The 25,353-nt window shown below is 34.5% G+C and overlaps 2 protein-coding genes across 2 annotated transcripts; one reads left to right on the forward strand and one right to left on the reverse strand.

Annotated features, from left to right (window-relative positions):
• Positions 1-1,085: 1,085 nt before the first annotated feature.
• On the reverse strand, positions 1,086-4,031 carry LOC125867666 (probably inactive leucine-rich repeat receptor-like protein kinase IMK2). The gene is made up of 2 exons (XM_049548225.1): positions 2,073-4,031; positions 1,086-1,812 (listed from the first exon to the last, which is right to left on the reverse strand). Exons 1-2 carry the CDS (start codon positions 3,952-3,954, stop codon positions 1,220-1,222), a joined length of 2,475 nt encoding a protein of 824 aa, XP_049404182.1. The 5' UTR covers positions 3,955-4,031; the 3' UTR covers positions 1,086-1,219.
• Positions 4,032-11,815: 7,784 nt separating this feature from the next.
• Positions 11,816-14,151, forward strand: LOC125867754 (laccase-12-like). Its single transcript, XM_049548325.1, has 6 exons — positions 11,816-11,926; positions 12,012-12,163; positions 12,246-12,490; positions 12,574-12,702; positions 12,812-13,768; positions 13,868-14,151. The coding sequence occupies exons 1-6, from the start codon at positions 11,816-11,818 to the stop codon at positions 13,996-13,998; spliced, it is 1,725 nt and encodes a 574-aa protein (XP_049404282.1). The 3' UTR covers positions 13,999-14,151.
• The last annotated feature ends 11,202 nt before the right edge of the window (positions 14,152-25,353 follow it).

Below are 25,353 nucleotides of genomic sequence, written 5' to 3' on the forward strand. Positions count from 1 at the left end.
GGGGTGGTAAGTTTTTTAAAAAACAAAAATTAAAAAAATTTTAATGAAAAAAATAAAAATTTTGTTAATTTTTTTTTTTGGGATGGGGTGTGGGAGTGGGGAGGGGGGGCTGGTAGGGGGTAGGGGGTGTGGGGGTGCTGGTAGGGATGGGGTGGTTATTTTTTATTTTTTACATTTTTTTGGGATAGGGGGGTAGGGGAGAGGGTGGTAGGGGTGGAGTGAAGTGATAAAAAAAAACTTCAATTTTTTTTTGGTTTAAAGCTTTTAACAAGATTTCTATTATAAAATGGATAAATATGGGTACCCATATTATCCATTGGGTAAATCATTTTTAGCCATTTAAAATGTGAGTCGAGTCGAGTAACTTATTCATTTTTATTTAACTCGTTTTTTGATCGATTCATATTCGACTCGACTCGCTCGTTTGTCACTCCTAGTGGTAGCTGTGGCTAAGGTTGTTGGTTATGGGTGGTGGATGGTGGTGGTGATAATGGTGGGAGACGGTAGTGGCGAATGGACTAGTGATGGAATGCAGGGGCGAAGCTAAGTGGGTTTTAGACGAACTTACTAGCTTTTCTATAGACTCTATATGTGTATTAGAAAATTAAATGAAAATATATGTATATTAACTTGTGAACTTCTTAACAAAACTGATTGACGATTTAGTGATAACAAAGGGGTTGTGAAAATGTTTTTCATGCTAGAGTTGTGGGTTCTCGAACCCCACTATCAACAAAAGTTTCTCTTTTTTTTTTAAAAAAAAGAAGAAGCATGTTTTGCAATATTTTTCTCTTTTATCCTAAAATTTAGAATCCCAAACTTTTATCGTGCCTCTGAATTGAAATGTCATCTTTATATAAATTCTTGAACGAAATAACATTTTATATATATATATATACACACGTAGAGCCGTAGAGATTATATTTTTTACATCATCAATGTATATATATAACTAAAATAAAAGGTGCTTTTGGTATATTTAAAGTTGTTTCGAAGTGATAAAACATGTAAAATTTTAGGATGTATGTAGTGAGAGAAACCTCAATCTCAAGTTATGTTCTTTAGGCCAAAAGGGGATGGTATTTAGGACTCCATTAAGCTCAAACACTTTTAACAATGTTGCACACTTTTATTTAAAGACACTTGAAACAGATCTAGTACTCTAGCAATGAAATTCAAGAATGAAAGAATCATGTTAATAAAATCAAAAACTGAGTATCTAGTAACTTGTCGAGGGACCTGCAGTTGGCGTTTCACGCCTAATGTCTTCCAGTTGCCGGAGAACTTGCTGAAGTTCTGGTCGAGCTGATGGCGAGGGATCAACACAGTGCAAAGCCAATTTTAGTGTAACTAACAATTCATCACCAATTATGGATGCATCCTTCATTAGTTCCAAATCGAATACCTCATTTGTTCCCTCCTCTTTCACAATTGACGCCACCTTTCTAGGAAAATCTACACCATTCACTGCCTCGCCTGGAGACTTGCCAGTTAGGAGTTCAAGTATAATGACTCCGAGGCTGTAGACATCCGTCTTCACATTGGCTTTCTTGAGCTTATTAAGCTCAGGTGCGCGATAACCAAGTGCCCCTGCTGTGGCTATAACATTTGAATTTGCAGCAGCAGTTACAAGGCGTGAAAGGCCATAATCTGCAATTATTGCATCTGTGTTTTCATCAAGTAGAACATTGCTTGATGTAAGATTCCCATGAATGATGTTGGCATTAGTATGAAGGTGCAGCAATCCCCTCGTCGTCCCTTTTGCTATTCTCATCCTTGTTGGCCAATGAATTGGTGTATCCGGTCCACGAGCTGCAACAAAAACAATAAAGCTATATTAACCCCTCCATAACAATTTCCTCCCCATGCGATCTCACAAGTTGGGTCTGGGGAGTGGGGAGTGGGGAGTGTAGAGTGTACGTAGACCTTACCTACGTTGTGTGAGTTAGAGAAGTTGTTTCCGATATGATACATAATCCAATTTTCATTACGTTAAAATGAGACAGAAAGTATCTGATTCTCAAAAAGACAGAAGCAAAAGAATGTCAAATGGAAATCTGTTTTCTGCTTACCATGAAGAAAATTTGAGAGACTTCCTTTAGGCATGTAGTCGAAAATAAGAAGCTTCTCGCCTTTCGTCCCTAAGTAATAAGACCTAATAGCCAGAAGATTCGGATGCCTTATCTTTCCAAGAACGTTGACTTCTTTCTCGAATTCCCTCTGAACTTTCGTGATCTTTTCTCTCATTCTTTTCACTGCAACTTGACTTCCATCTTCTAATGTAGCCCTATACACCGTACCGTAAGTACTCTTTCCCAATATATCTGCAGTAGCACATAGAAGATCATCTGCACTGAACATCATACCTCCACCAAAATGGACAAGTTTTCCTCCATTATCCCCAGCCGCCTCAACTTCTCCGGCAGTTGGAGGAACACCCTTTGCATCTTTTGCTTTTTTGGGTTCACCTCTTTTCTTGATCAAACAGCAGAGAAGAATGCAACAGAGTAGAAACAAGACTATTATAAGACACCCTACTACTATGAGAATAATGTCTTTAATACTTCGTTTTCTACCTCGTGTAACTGGAGAAGGTGTAACAGGACATGGATTCGAAGTATTATAGCCACATAGCTGAACATTACCCACAAACACACTTGAATTGAATTTCTTAGCAAGATAAGTAGGAACAGGACCAGACAGAGAGTTATATGAAACATTAAAGGAACTAAGATTAGGTAACTCACTAACAGACTCTGGGATTTCTCCGGTTAGATTGTTACGAGACAAATCTATCTCGACTAGACCAGAAATGTCCCCGATAGCAGCTGGAATATCACCTCTAAACCGGTTATTCCTCAGGTTAAGAAACAACAACTTTTGCAACTTCTTTACATCCAACGGGATTTCACCATCAAGATTGTTACTTTCCAAGTTGAGAACCATGAGGGAGGACAGATTGGTTATACTCTCTGGCAAACTACCATTAATCTCATTATAAGAAAAATCAAGATTCCTAACCATACTAAGCCTTCCAATATCATTTGGGATGACACCAACGATACGATTATGACTCAACGAAATCTCAAGAAGCTCACTCAACTTCCCAAAAGAAACAGGAATTCCACCAGACAAAGAATTATGATCAAGCGTCAACGACTCTAATTTAAACTGTCTATCTCCATTTCCACCCCAAGAATCCGGAATAGACCCTGTCAAGTTATTATATTTCAAGTCAATAAAGACTAGAGAGCGCGATTGAGTTATACTAGCAGGAATGGAACCAGACAATAAATTGTAACTAAGATTAAGTCTATAAAGCTTAGATGAATTCACAAGACTATCAGGGATTGCACCAGATAAAGAATTGTTACTAAGTTCAAGTGTTTGTAGAACTGGACATAAACCAAGTGAAGGAGGAATAGAACCAGAAAACCTGTTATTGTACAATTGAACACCTCTTAGATTGGGTAAAAAACCCAAACATGAAGGTACTGAACCACCAATTTCATTATCATGAAAACTAAGTTTTCTTAGTGCTTGAAATTGACCAATACTTTCAGTGATTCTTCCCCCAAATCCTTTTAACGGAAGCTGAATAACAATAACTTGTCCTTGAGCACATTTTATGCCAACCCAAGTACCAGAACAAGCTCCATAACCACTATCATTCCAGCTACTTAAATACCCTCTAGGATCAACTAACTCATGTTTGAGCGCTTCAAGTGCTTGATAATTTGCCTCAGTGATAATTACACCATCCCAAACTTGACCTAAAGCTAACTGAGCTCCACAAATCATCAGCTGCAAAAACAACAAAATTTGGATAAATGGTATCCATTTTTCCTTCTTTTTAACACACCCCACATCTCTTTCTTGGATTAAAAACATGAAAACCCCAAATGGGTACTGGTAAAAACAGCTAAAATCTTGAACTTGGTCTTGATTTTTCATTATTTGTTAGAAAAAATGGGATTTTTCAGTTGACATTCTTGTTTTTTTTTTTGGCTTTGGTAAGTATAGAAATGGGATAGGGAGAGTTTTTTTTTTTACACACACCACAAGAAGGCTAATTGGTATTTTTTGGAGTACTATGTAGCAATAAGTGCGGTTCTTGAAAGGAAGCACGTGAAGAGGAGGAACACATAGTGCTAAAATGGAGGAATCTAAGTAAAGTTTTTTTCTTTTCTAGGGAACATGATAACTGTGTGTGTCAGGTATCACTCTAGATTTTATTTTTTTGAAGGCTGTTATATTTGTTGCTCAAAAAAAGGTAATGTTTAAGTTTATATATTCTTGGTGGGCGTGCTCGATTAAATTTGAATTTGTGCATTACAGTATTTATATTTTAGGCGGCGTTGCTAATAAGATTTTTTTTTCCTAACATTCTATTTGGATGATTGTTATGTATTACTCCCTTCGTCTCATTTTATAGGAGGTAGTTTGACTCGCTACGAAATTTAAAAAAGAAAGAAAGACTTTTAAAACTTGTGGTCTAAAATGAATGATGTAGAATTTTGCGTGGCTATGAATCATTTCATTAAGGATTAAATATACATTTTAAAGTTAAAAAGGAATGATAGAAATATGTCATTCTTTGTGGGACTGACTAAAAAGAAAAATAGTCACATAAATTGAGACAAAAAAGTACTATTTTATAATATATTGTGTTGTATTTTATTGTATTGACATTTCACATGTGGACTCTCATAATAGATACATTTATAGCTTGTGTGTCTAAACTTCTAAAATTAATTTATTTTGAATTACTATACTGTTTTTCTGAGTAGATACTGTTTGTGTTTGGCTAAAAAATTTGCAAGTGTTTCTAAGTGGACCTTTTAAAAGGTACTTTTGAGTAAAAATAAGTTTTTTAGCTTTTAAAAAGGTACTTTTGAGTAAAAATAAGTTTTTTAGCTTTTGAAAAAAATAGTTTTTGCTGCTGAAATACTTATTTTTTCTCAAAAATTTGACCAGAGATCTCACTTTTTAAAAATAAACAGTTTTGACTTTTCAAAAGTTTAATCAAACAGACTATTAATATGTATACAATTTGAAATCTATTATTTTAACCAGGATTATGACCACATCCTCTGTCCTCAACTATAGAGAAAGTAGGTTCGAAGTTTGAGAGTGAAAAAATTTCGACATGAATGTATTTTATATAGTTTAAATTTAAATTAATCGAGACTCTAAAACAATTTAATGGATAAATTGACTTTATTTAATGCTTCTTTTTATTTCCCATAATATTTATGATTACAAATAAAAATGGAAATAAATAACTAACTATACCTTAATTTTTTAGAATGATAGTTATTTTGAATCATTTATTTTTTTTCGGTAAAAACGACAGGTAAAATAGAACAAAAGGAATATGACCTATGACCTAAGTTGGCTCGGCCCTCGAGTCGAAGTGAGTCCCATTTGACCATCCGAGGTTACCTTGAATTGATATTTTCAATATTCGATTCTTTATTTCACCTTGAACCATGTGATTTGGATGGAGAAACTAGGTAATTTAAGAGTGTGAGTACATCTAAAATGTTGTTCGATAAGTAAGTAAAAATTATTGTCTTAAAAGTATTTACATATAATTTAGATAATTATTATAAGCGGTAGGAGTGGAGGTAAGAGTGTGGGGTGATGGCGATAGAGGTTATGAAGTTGTTGGAGGATTGAAGATATTGTAAATGTGGAATATCATTTGTGAAACTTATTTTCAACTATTTCTAGTAGCGGATTTAGGATTTTTAAAATTATGGGTGCTCTCTTAGTTTAATAGTGATGGAGTCAAAATTTTCACTAAAGGAGTTCAAAAAATAAAAAAAACATGTTGAGAGTGAAATTCTAACTCAGGCTCAACAACGCTAAAACAACCTTAAGCACCCACCATAAGTCACTGGACCAATTAATCCACTTGTTTATTGGGTGCTTTATGTAAATCTTATACTAATACTTTTTTAATTTCTACATAGATATGCATAGTTCATACAACTTACAAGGTTAATAGGTGCTTTAGCACCCGACGGACTCTATGTGGATCTGCCCCTAACTATTTCCATTAGAGAAATCAGTTTCCTCATTTTTAAGGAATTAACTTATTTTCAGTAGGAAAAATATTTTTCAAAAATATTGACTAACTTAAAATGAAAAAAAATTGAAAGCATTTTTCTCTGTACCGAATACACCTTACAACGTTGAAAAATATTAGATTATGTCGGATTGCATTATGACGTGTTATTTAATCCGTTTTGATCCAAATTATTTTGATAGAAGCATATTTTCGATAGGTTGGATCATAATTTGATCTTTCAATTTGCTACATCTGCCTGTCATCTCATCATTAATGAATCTACGTACTCTACAACTTCTTTTTGGAAACACAACACATGTAGGACATGTCCATTAAAATTTAAATGCTTTAATTTGAAATCTCTTATAATAGAGTAGATTCTATTTTGAAGCGTTATTAACAAAAATCAGAAATGAATCTATAACGTATGAATTCAAATTTAATTTAATTTTAAAATATCAAACGTAAAATAGAAAATAAAAATGACAATTCCCCACACACACCAAGGGAAAAGAAGCTTTAGAGCATGCCTATTGGGATTTAAAGTCCCAAATATTATGATATCTTATTAGTGAGCATGCCTCAGAAGTCCGAAAAAGTTGTACGTGGTACTACTAAACAAGGGTTATTTAGCAAGGGAGAGGTGAAAAAGAGGTCAATTGGTAATGTAATATTATACTTACAAACATTACTTTAATTTCATGTTATTTTAATTAAACTTTTTTCATTTTTGCATAAAAATATCTTGAATTATCACATAAGAAATCTCTAACTGTATTTTGCTTTTGTTTCAACCAATTAATGTGGCCGCTGAGGTACAATAACTAAGTTAAGGTTATAGCTATGAGTGCTAAAGCGGTCTAACAAGAGAAATGAAAGAAATTGACACAATAACTCCTATAAGTGTTCTAGTTCTAGTTAGGGGATAGATTTTGGGATGAATTTTTAACGTGCTCGAATGACCTTTTGATAATTTAGGATTTGCATGTAAATACTAGTACAACATCTTTTATTTATAGATCTGCACTCATCTTTATAAAGATGGTGATGTATTCTAGGTGTTTTGATGATTCTCACAATTACAGGGATCTGGTCCTCAGCAGAGTGTTCTCGTTCAGATATAATATGGTGTACAACTGAAAAGCTGTCTTGTCAATGTGTTGGTGGAGCAGTTAGTGTACTTCACTAATAGAAATGGACGAGGTTGTTTGTCCAATGGCCAACAATTCTTCTTGATTGATATAATCAAGAGACAAACAACTAAATGATTCATTCTTTCAAAGAGAGAGAAAAATCAAGCTTCAAAATACAGCAAGGGACTTGATCAACTGTAGAAGTGTTATTTGTGTGTGTTCTTGTTTTGAATGCTTGTAATGTGCTAAACTTGTAGGATTCGTTTCACTCTTATAAGAAACGTTTCAAACCTTTGTGCGAGTGGGTGTAAGAACATTGTTAGAGTTAACTTTGTGTCGTCTTACTATTGAAGTCTATATTAATTAGTGATAGTTAATATAGTGGGAAATAGATGCATTGCTTTGGCTTAGTAAGTAATAGGCATATTACTTAGTATGAGATTAAGAGTTTAGTCTCATTGGTGTAGTTGAAATCTGTATTCACTTTTGATTGGAGATTAGTGAAAGCAGTTGAAAATCCTGTGTGACAGGTTGTGGTTTTACTCCCTTGAGCAAGGAGGTTTTCACGTAAAATCTCATGGGTTGATTTTACTTCCAGTTATATACTTTCTGCATTTTAACTGTACCAAAGGACCTGGTCTTGTGAATCACTAGTGGACGCATACATTTCAACATTTGGATACAAAATTATTTATTTTTGAAAAAAATTAAAGTAGCTAGTAAATCTTTCAGCCCAAGAATGATCGAACAGGTTAAAATTTCTCTAAACTATAACTATTTTATGAATTTCATAGTGTTCTTGCACTTATCCCATGGAGTACAACTCCCTTCATAAAAAAAATCTTCAGTTATATACATGATAAAATATTTAAAATAACTTACTGAAAAGTGATAAAAATATAATTTTTTAAAAATGAATCCACCTAAGACAATAAGTTTTTAATAATTCAACGAATTTTTATGAACATTCAAAATATAGATATGAAATTCATAAAACGGTAATAATTTGTATACATTATGTTACATGTTTTTTTTGATAGAGACATGAGATGCGGTCCATAGACAAACAAGTTTCCGTCGTCTTCAATCAATCTATATAATTTACGAGGACCACTCTGGCTACCCATTCATGGACCACATCGACCAACAAGTTAAAACGTAATCGAGAGTCTGTTTGAATTGATTTATTTACTGTGTTGTGTAAGTTAAATTAGTTATGATATATAAGTAAAATATAAAAAATAATTTTTTATCATATATTTTTAGGTCAAAAAGATGAAAATAAATCAAAAATCGTTTAACTTATGACTTTTGATTTATAAGTCAAAAATCTTGTCAGACTCTAAGTAGGTAAACTATTGTGCTTGCACTTGAACAATTTATGAGAATATATACACGTACACTAAATTTGTATATAGTATAAACAATAAAGTAATATTCTCTACATCTCTCTGTATGACACACTTTGACTTGACACAAAAATTTAAGAAGGAAATGAAGAATTTTGAAATTTGTGATTTAAAACAAACCGTAATGTTTTCTATGGCTATAAATTATTTTATATAGAGTAAAAGAGGAATTTTAAAATTATAGAAAGATAATTTATTTTTTTGGAACAAAATAAAAAAAAAATAGTATGTCACATAAATTAAGACAGATCAAGAAAGTCATAACTGTAGTGATATACACTAGTACCTACTCAATCAAAATTAAAATTCGTACCATAAATCTTTGTACTTATTAGATTGATGAAGGTGAGATGGGCTTGGTGTTCACTCCTTCTCTCAACAAAGGATTGAGCCCTTTCCTCCATTAAAAGGCAACTCCCTTTCTCCCCCTTTATAATACTTTTTTGTTTTTTTGGTTGGTGTTCGATATTTATATTGGAGTTTGATTATTTTGGATTTGTGCCATGTAGGGCTTCATTTGGGAGAAAACGCTCCCTACCAAGAACTTTTTCATAACCAGGGCTTGAACCCGAGACCTTTAATTAAGGAAGGAGTAGTCCCATCCGTTACCTGCACCACATCCGTTGATGGTCCCCTTATAATACTTGTTTCTCCACTAGAAATAAATTAGGAAAAATTTCGTATATAACATTATTTGCCTCTAGATTTGTGAAAAATTGCGATAATTTGCCTAATTATAGCGAGATTTTGGTTTCAAAATGTGGCGAATATATTGTATCCACACGTATAATAAGTACACTTCACAAGCATCACCCTAAAATGTCAAATTAAACATACAACATACACTTGTATCTCATAAACTACCACAAATAATCACTTATATGTCACTATGTATGACGCATGTATTTTGTGAGATATACACGATGATATAGTGTTATCATAAGAAAAATCTTGATGAACCTTAATTTCTATGAAATCTTTATCATCGTGATATTTCAAGATTGGCAAGAATTGTTGCAAGATCATGACTTATTACCCATTATATTGCAAAGTGAAGTAAACAAGATAAAAATGGGAAAACAAAAGAGGGTTAGGAAGTCATTCAGCTTAAATTAGATTGTAGGACTTTCTTTGTTATTAATTCCTTTTTGCTAGAACAAATTGTAACACGTAGATCTCGTTGGAGACGATGAGAGATATCGAAACATCAACGATGGGGAGAGAGAGGAGGGCAATGACGATGGGGCAACAACGATCGGGAGAGAGATATCGATACAATTATATACATTGTATACTTTAGAATTATACAATTTAAGAATGGATGATCTCTTTAATATGATTTGAGCCAAGAAGGATCTAAGGCTAACGGCTCCAAACTCAATATTCATATTATCATCGAAGCCCTAAGCTTCATACTAATCTCAGTTTCTCACTCTCACTCTCACTCTCGCTTATATTATTAGTTACTTTTCCTTACTAATGTCATATATTCAATTGCTAATAATAGAATGTAGCGTGTTAAATTAAGATGCATGTTCTTGACTCTATATAATTTAACTGTACTATTTTTCTGACAAATACTATAATTTCTTGAGGAAAATAATGATAATTAAGTGGTATTATTGCTATAAAAATAAAATCAAATTATAAGCAAGTACAAAAACGTGAATGATCATCTAAAAAATAACTCGATAATTAAACAAAAAAGCAATACAAACCTTCTTATTAATGAGAATGTGAAAACAAAAATACTTCTAAAAAACAAGAAGTAATAAAAAAATAACACGTGGCCGCATAAAATATAAGCACACAATTTTGAGATAACGTATGTAACTACGTCTTAGACTTTTTTTCATAAAAAAGAATAAAAAGAAAAATGTAGAAGTCAAAGGTTGACAGAATATATATATACTTTTTTGACAGACCACCTACTTTGGGACATCATATATATTAGCAAAAAAATCAAAAACTTGCCGTTTTTGGTTTCTCTAACTAAATCTTATATTTAGAATTAATTAAGATTTAAGAACCAATCAAATGTTTAACAAACTGAATAAGACTTTTTACCATCTTTAACTTAAGCATGTTAGTCAAAAGTATTTCTATCCTTTTTTTAACAACAACAATGATAGTAATAACATATTCAATATAGTTTCACGAGTGGAATTTCAGAAGAGTATTATTATATTATTAGTGTGAAGATAGTCTTACTTCAACTTTGTGAAGGTTGATACTTAAACTTGTATAAAATTGATTAAGTAGACACATGTGTCATACATGACGTTCTATGTGACAATTCACATCCTACATGATGTTCTATGTGCAATATACCATTTAGGACGTGTGCGCCTACTTGTTTAATTTTTATACAAGTTTAAGTTTCTACTTGTGTACATCCAATGTTGGGGCATAAATAGTACTGGTTAAAGCAAGTTAAAGAACATAATTATGTATTATGTCCAAAATAAAAAAATAAAAACAAATTAAATGTGCAGTGTTGATTTAATAAACCTAACATTCAAATTTTATTTCTTTTATTTTTCTAATTCTGGTGAAGTTTTTGTTGTGCCATACCAACCAATGACTTCTATGACACTACAATTTTTTTTTGTTTTTACGTTTTAACCAACTTTTGGTCATTACTTTTCAGAGTTTTAAGAAGTAAACAATGCAAATTGCTGTTTACAGCCATTGGTTCTTTGGACTTGAAATATACTTCCTCCGTCTATTTTTACTTGTCCATATTTGACTCATTACGCACTCCTAAGAAGTAATCAATAAAATGATAATTTTACTATACCATCCTTCGGTTATAATAAATTCAATACTATGGAAAATGCGGAAATGACAAGACAAAGATAGTTGTTGCATATAATCATAACAACAAACTTAAAGTTAGTTGAATAACAACACATTGTTAATGTGAAGCAAATACCATAAAAGTGATGTTTACTTGATGATTGAAAATATAACAAACTTAGAGAAAATGACTCATAATATACTCAAGGATTAATATTCATGAAAATTTATGCAATTAGATAGGTTAAGTTGGTGAACAAATCAATTCTACAAGAGTTCAACCAAGTTTTTTGTACACAACTTTTATCTATAAAAGCAAACTCAACTCTAATATCTTTCACAAACAACTTGCATTTCTACTAATACTCGAATCGAGTTTTAGTAAAAAAGGAAAAGAAATGGAGGCAATGAAAAGCATTGTGAACCCTTTAAGTTCTATCTGTTTTGTATGCATTTTGCTTCTCTTTGCAAATGCAGCATCCGCGAAAACTCATTACCATGATTTTGTTGTAAGATTTCCTTTCGTTATTTGCAAACATGTCGTAAATTTTTAAAAACATTATGATACTGAACTCTGTTTTTCATTTGGAACAGATTCAAGCAACACCAGTGAAGAGGCTATGCAAAACTCACAACAGCATAACGGTGAATGGGAAATTCCCTGGACCAACATTGGAAGTAAACAACGGGGATACTCTGGTGGTTAACGTTGTTAATAGAGCTCGATATAATGTCACAATTCACTGGTAAGTTCATGCTTGCAGACTGATATATGTTAGACGCGATTATATGTATTGACATTTATTCTACTTTGTTGTATCTCAAAAGGCACGGGGTTAGGCAAATGAGAACAGCATGGGCAGATGGACCAGAATTTATCACTCAATGCCCAATTAGACCGGGAAAGAGTTACACTTACCGGTTTACAATTCAAGGACAGGAAGGAACTCTTTGGTGGCACGCCCACAGTTCGTGGCTTAGGGCTACCGTTTATGGAGCTTTGATTATCCATCCAAAACAAGGCGAAAACTATCCATTTCCTAAGCCCAAAAGAGAAACACCAGTTCTGCTTGGTACTACTTCACATTCTCTTATGCATTAGCCTATATTCTGTTTTCCCTTTTGTCGAAATGATAGTTATGGAAATGCTGATCAGGTGAGTGGTGGGATACAAATCCTATTGACGTTGTAAGACGAGCAACAAGAACAGGAGCAGCTCCTAATGTATCTGATGCTTACACCATCAATGGTCAACCAGGTGACCTATACAAGTGTTCCAAACAAGGTTAGTTCTAATATTTGTAACACGATACCATTATGCTAGCGTTCAGTAAACTATGATTTGATATCTTACCTGTTTAGGACATGTTTTCATAAAAATCATATTTATGCAGATACGATCATAGTCCATATGGACTCTGGCGAAACCAACCTCCTTCGAGTTATCAATGCTGGATTGAATCAGCAGCTTTTCTTTACTGTGGCCAACCACAAGCTTACTGTTGTTGGAGCAGATGCCAATTATGTTAAGCCCTTCACAACATCTGTCCTTATGCTTGGACCAGGACAGACAACCGATGTCCTGATCAAAGCTGATCAGACACCAAGCAGATACTACATGGCAGCACGTGCCTATGCAAGCGCTCAAGGCGCCCCCTTTGATAATACCACAACCACAGCCATCCTCGAGTACAAAACAGCTTCTTGTTCTTCCAATTGTGCCAAGACTAAACCGGTTTCCCCGTCTTTACCAGCATATAATGACACAGCCACTGCGACAGCCTTCACAAGAAAATTCAGAAGCCCAAGAAAGGTCAAGGTACCCACTGAAATCGATGAAAATCTATTCATCACAGTCGGGCTGGGACTCGAGAACTGCCCAAGAGGTGCACGATCTAGAAATTGTCAAGGTCCAAATGGAACTCGATTCGCTGCCAGTATGAACAATGTATCTTTTGTGCTACCATCCAACTTTTCCCTGCTACAAGCACATCACCAAGGCATACCTGGTGTTTTCTCAACTGATTTCCCAGCTGTGCCACCTGTAAAATTTAATTATACTGGCAACGTAAGCCGGTCTTTATGGCAACCTATTCGAGGAACTAAGCTGTACAAGCTGAAATATGGGGCAACAGTGCAAGTTGTGTTACAGGGGACGGGTATCTTCACAGCTGAGAATCACCCAATTCATCTTCACGGATATGATTTCTACATCATTGCAGAGGGATTCGGTAACTTTAATCCGAAAACAGATACATCTAAATTCAACCTTGTTAATCCACCTCTCAGAAATACAGCCAGTTTACCCGTTAACGGATGGACAGTCATCAGATTTGTCGCGGACAATCCAGGTAAGAGAACAAATACTTATTTCTCCTAATATTCCCAATTCTTTTCTACACAATGTCACATTTCAGTGTTAGAAAATTAACAATATTAACTTAATACAGGAGTGTGGATAATGCACTGTCATTTGGATGTTCACATTACATGGGGTTTGGCGATGGCGTTCCTCGTGGAAAATGGAGTTAGTGAATTGGAATCATTGGAGGCTCCTCCCGTAGATTTTCCTGTCTGTTGACGACTGCATTCAATATGAAGTTCCCTGCATATTTTTTCTAGCATTTCTTTGTTGCTGAGATTAAAGCAATTGTATTGTTTTGACTGTAATTAACAGAGGAATTTTGGGTTGAGTTGGATCTTGACCTCTTCTATATCCCGTTACCTAATTCATTTTGACCGAAGTAAATTTAGATTGTATTGTTATCTTGACATATTATGAACTGTCTAAATTTGAACCAGCCTGCTCAATTGTTACCCCTACTTTTGAACAATCTTTCCATCTCCTTACAATTTCAAAACTAATGCAAATCCATCACCATGTTTCATCAAATATGACACTTGCAAACTTTCATTTTTACATTGTTTCACAAACAAATATCACTTTCTATGCAATTCAAAAGTTATTGTTATTTTATTAACTTTTATGTCATGTTAAATTATATTAAAACACAAAAAATGAAATGATGGAGTAACATGATATTCTAAGAAATAGAAAAAGAAAACAGTAAATTTAATATTGCTAAATAACTCTCTTCTTTCAAATATATAATTATAACAACTTTTCGATCTATTTACAAAAAAAAACATAACTAGATTTCATCAAACAAGACCCTTTTAAACATAGTTGTAATAAATTTTCTATCTCCTTACAAAAGTTGTCACAAAATTTCACCAATATTTTTTTGGTATCATTAACTAATGAGTAATTTCTGAATAAGAAAACTTAATAATAACAATACAATATATGCTACTAATTTAGTATTAGTTAAGTGAAAATTATCTGCCTTAATGATACCAATACAATATATGATACTGATTTTGTAACAGTTAAGCGAAAATTATCAGCCTTATTGTGGGGGGGTATGGGCTGTAATTATTTATGAAAGAATGAGTATTTCAGGAATTATTTTGGATTTGAGTATGAACTTCTAATCATTTTAGATTTTTAGGAAAAAAACTACACAAACATTAATATACATTTAAAATAAATAGCTATAATTTATCTTTTTTATGTTATATGGATATAACTACACAACAAATAGAAAAGTTAATTATATACAAATAATCAGAAAAGTTATTAATATTAATAGGAAAGTCATTATTACACACTTAATTGATTATGTCTAGGCATGTTTTATGTGATTGGTTCCCCATGTTTATCCTCATTAACACTTTCTATTTCATCAATATTCCTATATCACATTTTTTTTGTATTTCTCCCCCCAATTTCTTCCAATTTAAGATCCTTTTGATGATTCTAGCAGTAATTTTTGTAATTTGAATTCATAAGATATCTTTTGATTGATTTTTTCCTCCTTTTTATGAAGATTATATTTGTATACATCTATATTTTCATCTATTTTTATAGGGTTTCGATTGAAGAATTATTTGTTTCTCCAATGGTTATAGTTATAAAAAAAAAGTAATATATGAAGAACATGAACAAAAAGAGATTGAGGTTTGTATGATCGTCAGATTAGTATATAGTAGAATACTTATATACATAGATACTTGTATTGTAATATAACCCAAGTTGAAATGGTGATTTGTGAATACAAGTATATTTGGATACATAAGTAATCTATCCAATTTAAAAGGTTGATTTTTTATAAACAAATATCTGAGTTAACACCAAGCCTCAAGTATTACAGGAAAAACTTGACCAAAAAGAGATTGACGTTTGTTGGCGTTTTCAACTTTTTATACAGTCGAATACTTACACACTTTGCTACCTTCACATTCTATTATTTTCCATTTTTCTTCTTTCTGGGTTGTCCAGGTATCCATTTTTGTTTAACAACAATGCATTCATAGTATACTATATTGGAGTATTCATTTTTGTTTAACTATTGTCTATTTATTCTCCAAATTGTCATGTTCAAATGTTAAATTGTTAAACTTTACCTTGTTTAATATATTAATACATGGGAAAAGGGTCTGATATACCCTTGAACTTTGTCATTCAGAGTTGATATAATCCCCGTTATGAAAGTGACTCATATATACCCCTACTTATATATAAATTGCTCACATATACCCTTTTCCTCTAAGAGAAACGAAAAAAATTAATTTTAGTTTAATTTTTTTTATCATTTTTAAAAAAATATGTATAATCCCATATGGGTATATTTTGATTCTTCTCAAACATTTTTTTTGTTTAAATGACTAATTTGGATTTATTATTTTTATGACCAAATTTATTTGTGTCTTACTAATATTCTTGTAAAACTTATTATAGATGACCAATTTTTTTCTTCAAATACAAAAATTAAATTACAATATCGACAAAAAAATAGTTTTAATTTTTTTTTCTTTACACTAAGGAATGAAAGAAAAAAATAAAATAAGAATAAGAAACTCAAATAATGATAATCAAAGAAGTCAAAAAATAATTTATGTATGAAAAAGAATAAAATATACTTTGAACCTTGCTAGAAGAATCATATATACCCCTAAATACTTTTAAAAAAAATTAAAAGTCAAAAATATAAATTTAAAACTAATTTTTTCACTTTCATTAAATGAAGGATATATGTGAGCTCATTTTGTAACGGTAGGGGTATATGTGAGCCGTTTGTATAACACTAAGGGTATATATGAGCTACTTTCATAACGAGGGGCATATCAGCTTCATATGACAAAGTTGAGAGGTATACCAGGCCCTTTTCCCTTAATACATTAAGTTTTTATAAATACTTGTATCCTTGATATATTAATACTTTAAGTTTTATAAATAGAGATACCAATTTGAATTTGTACAATTAATACATTTTCCTTATATAGTTCATTGTAATTAAAATTGTATCAGAGTATAAATAGAAAAATAGAAAACATATATAATAATACAGCTAGAAAAAGACATAAATTATAATCATTTTTTGTAAATAACATACTTATAGTTATTGAACTTTCATAACCCTATAAATATAGTTGGAGTGATCCATGGTTCATGTCAAAAGCTAATGTGTTCGCCGGTAACCGGGCTTCCATTAGAGGCCCAACTAGCATTGTTTTGGGCCCTTTAGGATGCTTTTCCAAATCAAGAATCGCCACTTGGGAGAATTATTTAAAAATTGAATGTATTGAGACAATATAATTGTAATGCTAATATTACAATTGGATCAAATTCACTTAGTTTATTTAATTGAAGGTTTAATGTGTTATGTTAAATATTACAAGGACTGTAAAAGAAATTAAGCAATTATTCAAGGACCAAAAATGTTTTTTTAAATGGAGGAGTAACCTAATATTCCACAACAATAATCAGGGAAAAAAAACTAGTAAACTTATATTGCGATTTTAATAGTATAACAATCTTTCAATCTTCTTTCAAAAATCATCAAAAGATTTCATCAAGCATGAAACCTGTGAAGTAACTTGAATTTAAAGAACAAAAACCTAGGAGCCCAATACAGCCCAACCTCATCATTGACGCGCAATCTACAATTCCTAAATAGATCAGCACAAACAAGTGCATAGTCCTCATTAGGCAACATCTCAATAAAAGTCCCTTCATTCTGATAATTTTTAGGATTGTTCTCTTCAGTAATATCCCATAAATCAATATTCTTCCTATGCCCTGACGTTATAGATCTAACTGTGTCCAATGTCCAGTATCGAAAAACATGCTCAAAAGCCTCGGCAAATGGCAACACAAGTTTTCCGACGACCGTCTCGTAATGTGTAATCATCTTTTTTATCATCCATGGATTTTGTAGGTCTATGATTGGGGCTGGGTATAGATCTCGTATTTCTACTAAGTGACGAGTCACTATCCATGGGGTGTTACTTTCTCTGCATGATTCTTCTTCTGCCTTTGATGGAATGAAATTATAGTAGAAAACCGTCTTCATAGTTTAATAACTATATAATAGATAAATGTCTGATGAATTTTTAAGATGTTGAGGAAAATGGTGGAATTTATAGGATGTAACTGGTATAATTTTAGTTAATAGTATTAATTACTATGTAATCTATAATAAATGACTGACGCGTCTCGAGCAAAATCAAGTCAAATTAAAGTAATTGTACAAGTAAATTGAGTTGTATCCTCAGTACGAGTGACACCAACAACACTCCCCTTCCCGCGTTATCGTTACATTTGTTTCCATGACCTCCCTGACACTACAATAAAACCAACTTTTAGCAATAATAATTATACACATTAATAAAGAGTGTTAAAGTCTTTACAAACATTAGTTAAGTGCAATTATATCCAATTTGGCTAAAGGCTTTAAAAACATATACAAAGAGTGCTAATTGCTGCTAAAATACATATTTAGCGATAATGAAGCTATAGTCATTAATTAATTGCTACTAAATATCATTCTTGATGTAGTGTAGTTATTACCTCGCTCACCTTATGGGTGTCCCTTGCCATTGCCACCTCCACCTGTTGAAACTACAACTTTAGTCTGTTGTTGAATCTGATTACCTGCAGGTTTGAAAGGGAATTCCCTTTTAAGTGACCCAAGTTACCACAGTTAAAGCATCATCGATCAAGAGATGACTTGTTGACAGAAGAATAAGAACCTTCTTGGCCGCTAGGAGTCGAAGACTATTGAATGATCTCGAAATGGTCACCTGGGCTGACTAAATAGGACATGCCTAGTATATCTATTGACTAGGACCTCTAGAGTAAGAACCCTATTTGACTTTCTCCAAATGCTTCACATAATCAGTTACTTCATTAAAGTTCTTCCATGTAGAAATCACATGCATAGATAAGACTTGCAACTTAGTGTTCAAACCTTTTACATACAGAAAAATTCTCTTCTCCTCATGCCCAAAAATTGGGTATGTTATTTATAGTTTTGATAATTTGACAAATCCAGGGACCTTGTAAAGGGACCTGATCTCTAGTGCAGATGTACACTCACCTGTCAGGCTGGAAAAAGTACAATTGGTTGGTGCACAGTCTCCAACTGTGGCAGAAATGGCAGAAACCTCAGTCAATGGCATGGCCTCGAAATTTGTAACTATTCTTTATAAAGATTATGTCTAATAGTCATAACTTTAGTTTTTGCAACTTGAACAAAAACTCTCAAGAACTCTTGCAAAGGCTAATACAAAAGTGAAGATTCATCCTCAAGATCAACTCGAACCAGATAAAGCTACAATCTTAGTTGTCTTAGGCTTATATCTTCTGCACATTCATTGAAATCTGTTCCTACATTTATAAAAGATTCAGATAGTTATTTTGTGAAAAGTCTAAATCAATTGAGTCTAACTGATTTAGTGGGTAGCCGTGTATGCTGCTTAGTTAAAGTCTAAGTCATCTGAAGCGTGGTGGTTTAGTGGGCAACCTGCGTATTGCTTAGTCAAATTCTAAGTTGTCTAGTGGTGATAGCTTAGTGGGAAGAGTGACATCTGCTTAGGCTTTTCAAGTAATAGAGTTATTACTTGGTTGTGAGATTAATAGCTTTTTCTCAATTTGGTTGTAACTGGGTTTCACTTTTGCTTAAGGAAGATTAGTGAAAACAATTGAAAATCTTGTGTGACAGGTCGTGATTTTACTTTCTTGAGCAAGGAGGTTTCCACGTAAACTGCTTGTGTTGTGTTCTCGTTATTATTTACTCTTCTTATTGTTCTTGTTGAGTCAAGGGACCTGGTCCGTTGACTGAGAGTGGACGCACACATTCTATTAATTGGTATCAAAGAGGGTACTTTCTAGCTGGTTAACACCAAGAGAGATATTTCTGTAAAAGAATGGCTGCTCCACTGAACCTCGAAGAGGGACAATCTTCAACACAACCTCCTCGTTTCAATGGTCAGTTTTACAGTTAGTGGAAAACAAAGATGCACGACTATCTTATGGCTGCGGACAACGAGTTATGGGACATAGTGCTGGATGGACCTTTCATTCCAACCGTGGAAGTAAAAGATGGTGAAATCACAAAAGTTATTCCAAAGATTCACCAACAGTACAATGAGGCGGACAGAAAGAAGATTGAGAAAAGCTACAGAGCTAAGAAGTTGTTAGTGTGTGGTATAAGTGCTAAGAGTACAACCACATCTCTGCTTGTGAATCGGCAAAGGAAATATGGGGCAGTCTAAGAACAACTCACGAAGGGACAGAGTAGGTGAAGGAGTCGAAGGTAGATATGTTGACCACCTAATACGAGAACTTCACAATGAAAGAGAGTGAAAGCATTCATGACATGTATACAAGGTTTTCATCCATAACCAACGAGCTGCGAAGCTTGGGAGAACCCATTAGCTCTAGTAAGAAGGTTAGGAAGATTCTTCGAATTCTTCCCAAGTCATAGGCAAGTAAAGTAGATGCCATAACTGAAGCAAAGGACTTAAAGGTTCTAACGATGGATGCTCTCATTGAAAATCTCAAATTTCATGAAATGAACAGAAATCAGGACACCTCAAAGAAGGAAGCTAAAAAAGACAAGTCTGGAGACGACTCTAATGAAGATGATGACATGGCTTATCTTACTAATAGATTTCAAAAATTGTGAGAAAACATGGAGGGTTTAGAAAATGAGGGAATCATCCTCAGGCTGCAACTGCTAATGATCTTTGTCACAAGTGCAGAAAGGTAAGGCACTTCATAAGAGATTGCCCGATGCTCAAAGCTAAAAACAAAGAGCATCAAAGACTTGGGGGTGAAAAAGATAAGAGAAGGGACCTGGTACCTGACAAAAATGCAAGGAAAGCTGCATCTGACTATGTAGTGAAGAAAGCTCTTGATGTGTGGGGTGATTCTTCAAGTGAATCAAGAGAATCAGAATGTCCTGATAATGCCTCCATGCTGGTTGTTCAAGATGATGCCAACGTATTTGACGGGTTATTTGCTCTCATGGCAAAATCAGACGATAAGGACGATGAAGATAAGGTAACTCTCCTTGATATTAAACAAAACTTGAATACTTACTCTGTTAGAAGGTTGAGAAAGCTAGCAAATGTTTTGAATGACTCTGTCATAGAGTTAACCACTGAAAAAGACTCTATGAACAGCAGTCTTGATAGTCTAAGTGAAGATAAGGGGGTAATGGTGGTGCAAATGTCAGTTCTTGAAGAACAAGTGATGGTTCTAGAATCTGAAAAACTAGAACTTAAAGAGCAATTGAATCTAATGATTGAGAAATCTGCGAAAAGAAAGGAGGCTACTACCCTGCAGGCAGAACTAGAAAGTAATCTGAATACTGCTGAGACCAGGCTTGCCCTTCCTTGGAAAGGAATGATCAGATGGAGAGGGACCTGGTCCGTCTTAAAGAAGAACTTCAAACTTCTCTAAAATGGACCAACTCCACCAAACTACTCTCCAACATAACCAGTCAAATCAACTACAACAGAAAAGGGTTAGGCAACCTGAACATTACTCCTCCCTATAATCCCCACAACAAATTTGTATTTGTTCCAGACAACTTATTGTGTCTTCATTGTGGTCGCAATGGCCATCTAAAAGGGGACTATCCTGCTTGGAAGGCCTCACAAGAAAATTTTTCAGTCTATTCTAGACAGAAAAAGGCTCAACAAGGGGGACCTGATCCCACTTCTAAATCTTCTACACAGAAAACTGCTAAAAAGAGCGGACCTACTCCTATTCGTAAGGCCTCGAACATGAAAAGAACCAACCTGCCTTATTGGGAAAAAAACACTCTCATTACACCTTTATAAATCTACTGGGAACTCATATTGAAGTGGGTTCCCAAGTCTAATAAGTAATGTTTGTTGCAGGTGAGTGAAGGAAGTAACAGTCAATACTGGTTTATGGACAGTAGCTGCTCGAAGCACTTGACTGGAAATAACAAAAACTTCTTCACTCAAGACACTTCAAGGTGGAGGTATCTCTTTTGGCGATGGAAAAAAGGGGTATATCCTTGGAGTTGGCAGGGTTGGAAAATCATTTGAAGACTCCATTGAAAATGTTTACTATGAGAGTGGTTTAAAATACAATCTACTTAGTGTTTCCCTGATTTTTGACAAGGGAAACGAAGTCAAGTTTTCTTCAGACAAATGAATTGTCACAGCTTGTCCTCCAAGAAAGTGATCCTGATGGACAGAAGGCAAAAAAAAACATGTATGTGGTAGATTTGAAAACAACTCGTGGAGACGATCTGACATGCCTCAGTGCTCAAACTGAAAATGCCAACTTATGGCATAGGAGGCTAGGTCATGTGAGCTCGTCTCTATTGAACAAACTTGTCTCTAGGGACCTGGTTCGTGGTTTGCAAAAATTGAAGTTCAACGAAAGCAAGGTGTGTGATGCATGCGTCAAAGGGAAGCAGACCAGATCCTCTTCCAAACCAAAGAAACATGTAAGCTCATCAAGGTTCTTGAATTGATACACATGGATTTATGTGGACCTGCGAAGATCCAAAGTCAAAGAGGAAAGAAGTACATCCTGGTGATAGTGGGTGACTACTCAAGATTCACGTGGACTATGTTTCTCAAGTCAAAGTCTGAGACAACTGATGTGCTCATGATATTTTTCAAAATGATCCAAACCAAGCTCAATTACTAGGATCAGGTCTGACCATGGAACTGAGTTTGAAAATGTGAAGCTGGATGTCTCTTGTGCATAAAATGACATTAATCATAACTTCTTATCACCCAGAACACCTCAACAAAATGGGGTGATGGAAAGGAAAAATAGAACTTTGGTAGATATTGCCAGAACCATGCTCATCGAGTCAAATCTTCCTCAAAACCTTTGGGCTGAAGCAGTCAATATTGCATGTTGTGTGACCAACAGATGCTTGATCAGTGCTTTGTGCTTAACAATGGCACGGATGATCTGGAAAGTTCGATGCCAGAGGTAATGAAAGTGTCTTTGTAGGGTACTTATTTTCAAGCAAAGCATACAGGGTCTTCAACAAAAGAATACTATGCATTGAGGAAAGTGTTCATATGATCTTTGATGAAAGTGGCGATTTGAAGAACTTGGAGATGAAGGACGATGATGGTCTTGATGAGTTGTTCAAAATTCAGAATAATGAACCTAGTAGACTTGAAGCTGAAGGAGATCCAGAATCTGACGGTGCTGATCCCAGTCAATCTGAGAAGGTGAAAGAGGATGATCAGCCTACTATGGGACCCGGTCCGTCTCATGCTGCGAGTCAAGAGAAAACTCATCCTTCTGAGAATGACAATTCTGAAGATGAAAAAGAACAGATGGATCAACCACAACCTTTGGCCTCTAAACCAGGGTGGAAGCACAATTCATCTCACCCCCTTGAAAATCTCATTTTTCTCACTGAATTCTGGAATGCAAACCAGGTCAAAAACAAGAAATCTAGTTGCATTCTCAGCCTTCATTTCCATCATTGAGCATAAAAATGTGAAAGAAGACTTGAAGGATGCGGACTGGGTCAATTCAATGCAAGAAGAACTTCATCAGTTTGAGCGGAGCAATGTGTGGTACCTGGTCCTAAGACCTGCTGACAGAACCATCACAGGGACTAAGTGTTCTTTTTTTTGAAATAAGCTTGATGAAAATGAAGTTATCACAAGGAACAAGTCCAGACTAGTGGTTCAAGGCTATAATCAAGAATAAGGCATCGATTATGACGAGACATTTGCCCATGTTACTTGAATGGAGGCCCATCAGAATCCTCATAGCATTTGCAGCATTCATGGGATTCAAGTTGTTCCAAATGGATGTCAAAAGTGCATTTCTAAATGGAGATCTAAATGAAGAAGTATATGTAAAGCAGCCACCTGGATTTGAGGATGCTGACCGTCCAAATCATGTCTTCAAACTCAACAAATCCCTATACGGCTTGAAACAGGCACCCAAAGCTTGGTACGAAAGACTATCCAAATTCCTCCAGAAGAATGGTTTCAATGGGGTAAAATAGACAACACTTTGTTCTGATGAAAAGAGAACAAAAACTGCTCATCATCCAAGTGTATGTGGATGATATCATCTTCGAAGCAACCGCTGAACATCTGTGTGAAGAATTTGCTACTCTCATGGGAAATGAATTCGAGATGAGCATGATGGGGAAGTTGAACTTCTTCTTGGGTCTACAGATCAAGAAAACCCCAAGTGGCATCTCAATCTGTCAAGAGAAGTACACAAAGGAGCTGCTGAAGAAGTTTCACATGGTGGATTCCAAGCCTATTGATACCCCCCATGGGTACAAATTCAAAAATGGGAGCAGATGAGGCTGATCCACTAGTGAATCAAACCATATACAAAGGCATTATTGGATCTCTATTGTATTTAACAGCAAACAGACCTAACATCGTCTTTAGTGTAGGAATGTTTGCACGATTTCAAGCATGTCCTAGGGAATCACATCTGAAGGCAGCTAAGCGGATCCTGAGGTATCTAAAGAAAACAGGGGACTTGGTCATGTTCTATCCTGCAGTACTGCAGAACAGAAGATTAGATTGTAGATATCTTCACCAAAGCACTCAGCAAGGATCAATTTGAGAGTAACAGGTTGAAGCTGGGAATGATGAATATGCACTAACCTAATCCCATCTAAAGGCATCCAATCCTTGTTTTGGCTATGATTTGGAAGGCATGTATCCTCATTACTTGTAGGGTATTCTTTAAGTGGGATCAATTATGTACCTGCTGCAGGTACACACTCAGGGAAATCACATAAGTAAATAATGGTCAGAACCATTCAGGAATCAAATCTTACATACAGTTGAGGACCTGGTCCCTCTCAAGGTTAGCACCCTTTAAATTTTATTTAAACTTTTAAATGAGAACCATTGAGATCACCACGTGTCAGTCATCGTCCCTTTTGACCGTTATCCCATCGCTTTAAGTCCAAGCGACGCATCTACTTAGGGACCTGACACATTGTTTCAATTCTTTTTATATGACTTTTTTTCACTCCATCTCCCCACTTTTCAAACTCCTTTCTCTCTAAGTCTTCCATAAAAAAAACATTTTCTATCTCTCTTTGTCTTTCTTTCTATTTGTTATTTTTCATCTCTCTTTCTCAAACACTGTCTCAATCTCCATCTTCTTCGAATAACATACTCTACTCTCTTCTTGAAATTGACCCAGTAGATTTCTACACATTTCCATCCAAAATGTCGACCCTCTCTCCGGTCAACATTAGTGAAACCAGTCCTCTCAATCCAGTCACCCTTTGGCCACAATAACCCAATACCCTCACAACAACCTAGTCCCTATTCTGATATGTTATCTGATCATTTGTTTGAGGGTGACCTTCCTAAAAATAGAAGAAAGAGGAAATTCGGTGATTCACTGTTCGAAATGCCTGTTGTTGGCGTGATTGATGTTTTCATTGAAGAATCTGACCATGAGGGTGTGAAAGAAAGCTCTGAGAGAAGAAGAGAAAAACAAGTGAAAAAGGGGTAGTAAGGGAAAGAGTAAAAGAAAGTCAAAAACGTCCGTGGCCAAGAAAGGTGATGCAGAAAAGAAGAAGGG

This window comes from Solanum stenotomum, chromosome 6 (genome assembly GCF_019186545.1).
Source record: "Solanum stenotomum isolate F172 chromosome 6, ASM1918654v1, whole genome shotgun sequence".
Classification (NCBI taxonomy): Eukaryota; Viridiplantae; Streptophyta; class Magnoliopsida; order Solanales; family Solanaceae; genus Solanum; species Solanum stenotomum.

Coding starts and splice junctions, on each gene's coding strand:
- LOC125867666 (XM_049548225.1), bottom strand. CDS start 3,954: ATGAAAAATCAAGACCAAGTTCAAGATTTTAGCTGTTTTTACCAGTAC. Junction 1,813..2,072: donor TCTCTCAAATTTTCTTCATG/GTAAGCAGAAAA, acceptor TTTTTGTTGCAG/CTCGTGGACCGGATACACCA.
- LOC125867754 (XM_049548325.1), top strand. CDS start 11,816: ATGGAGGCAATGAAAAGCATTGTGAACCCTTTAAGTTCTATCTGTTTT. Junction 12,164..12,245: donor TATAATGTCACAATTCACTG/GTAAGTTCATGC, acceptor GTATCTCAAAAG/GCACGGGGTTAGGCAAATGA. Junction 12,491..12,573: donor AGAAACACCAGTTCTGCTTG/GTACTACTTCAC, acceptor AATGCTGATCAG/GTGAGTGGTGGGATACAAAT.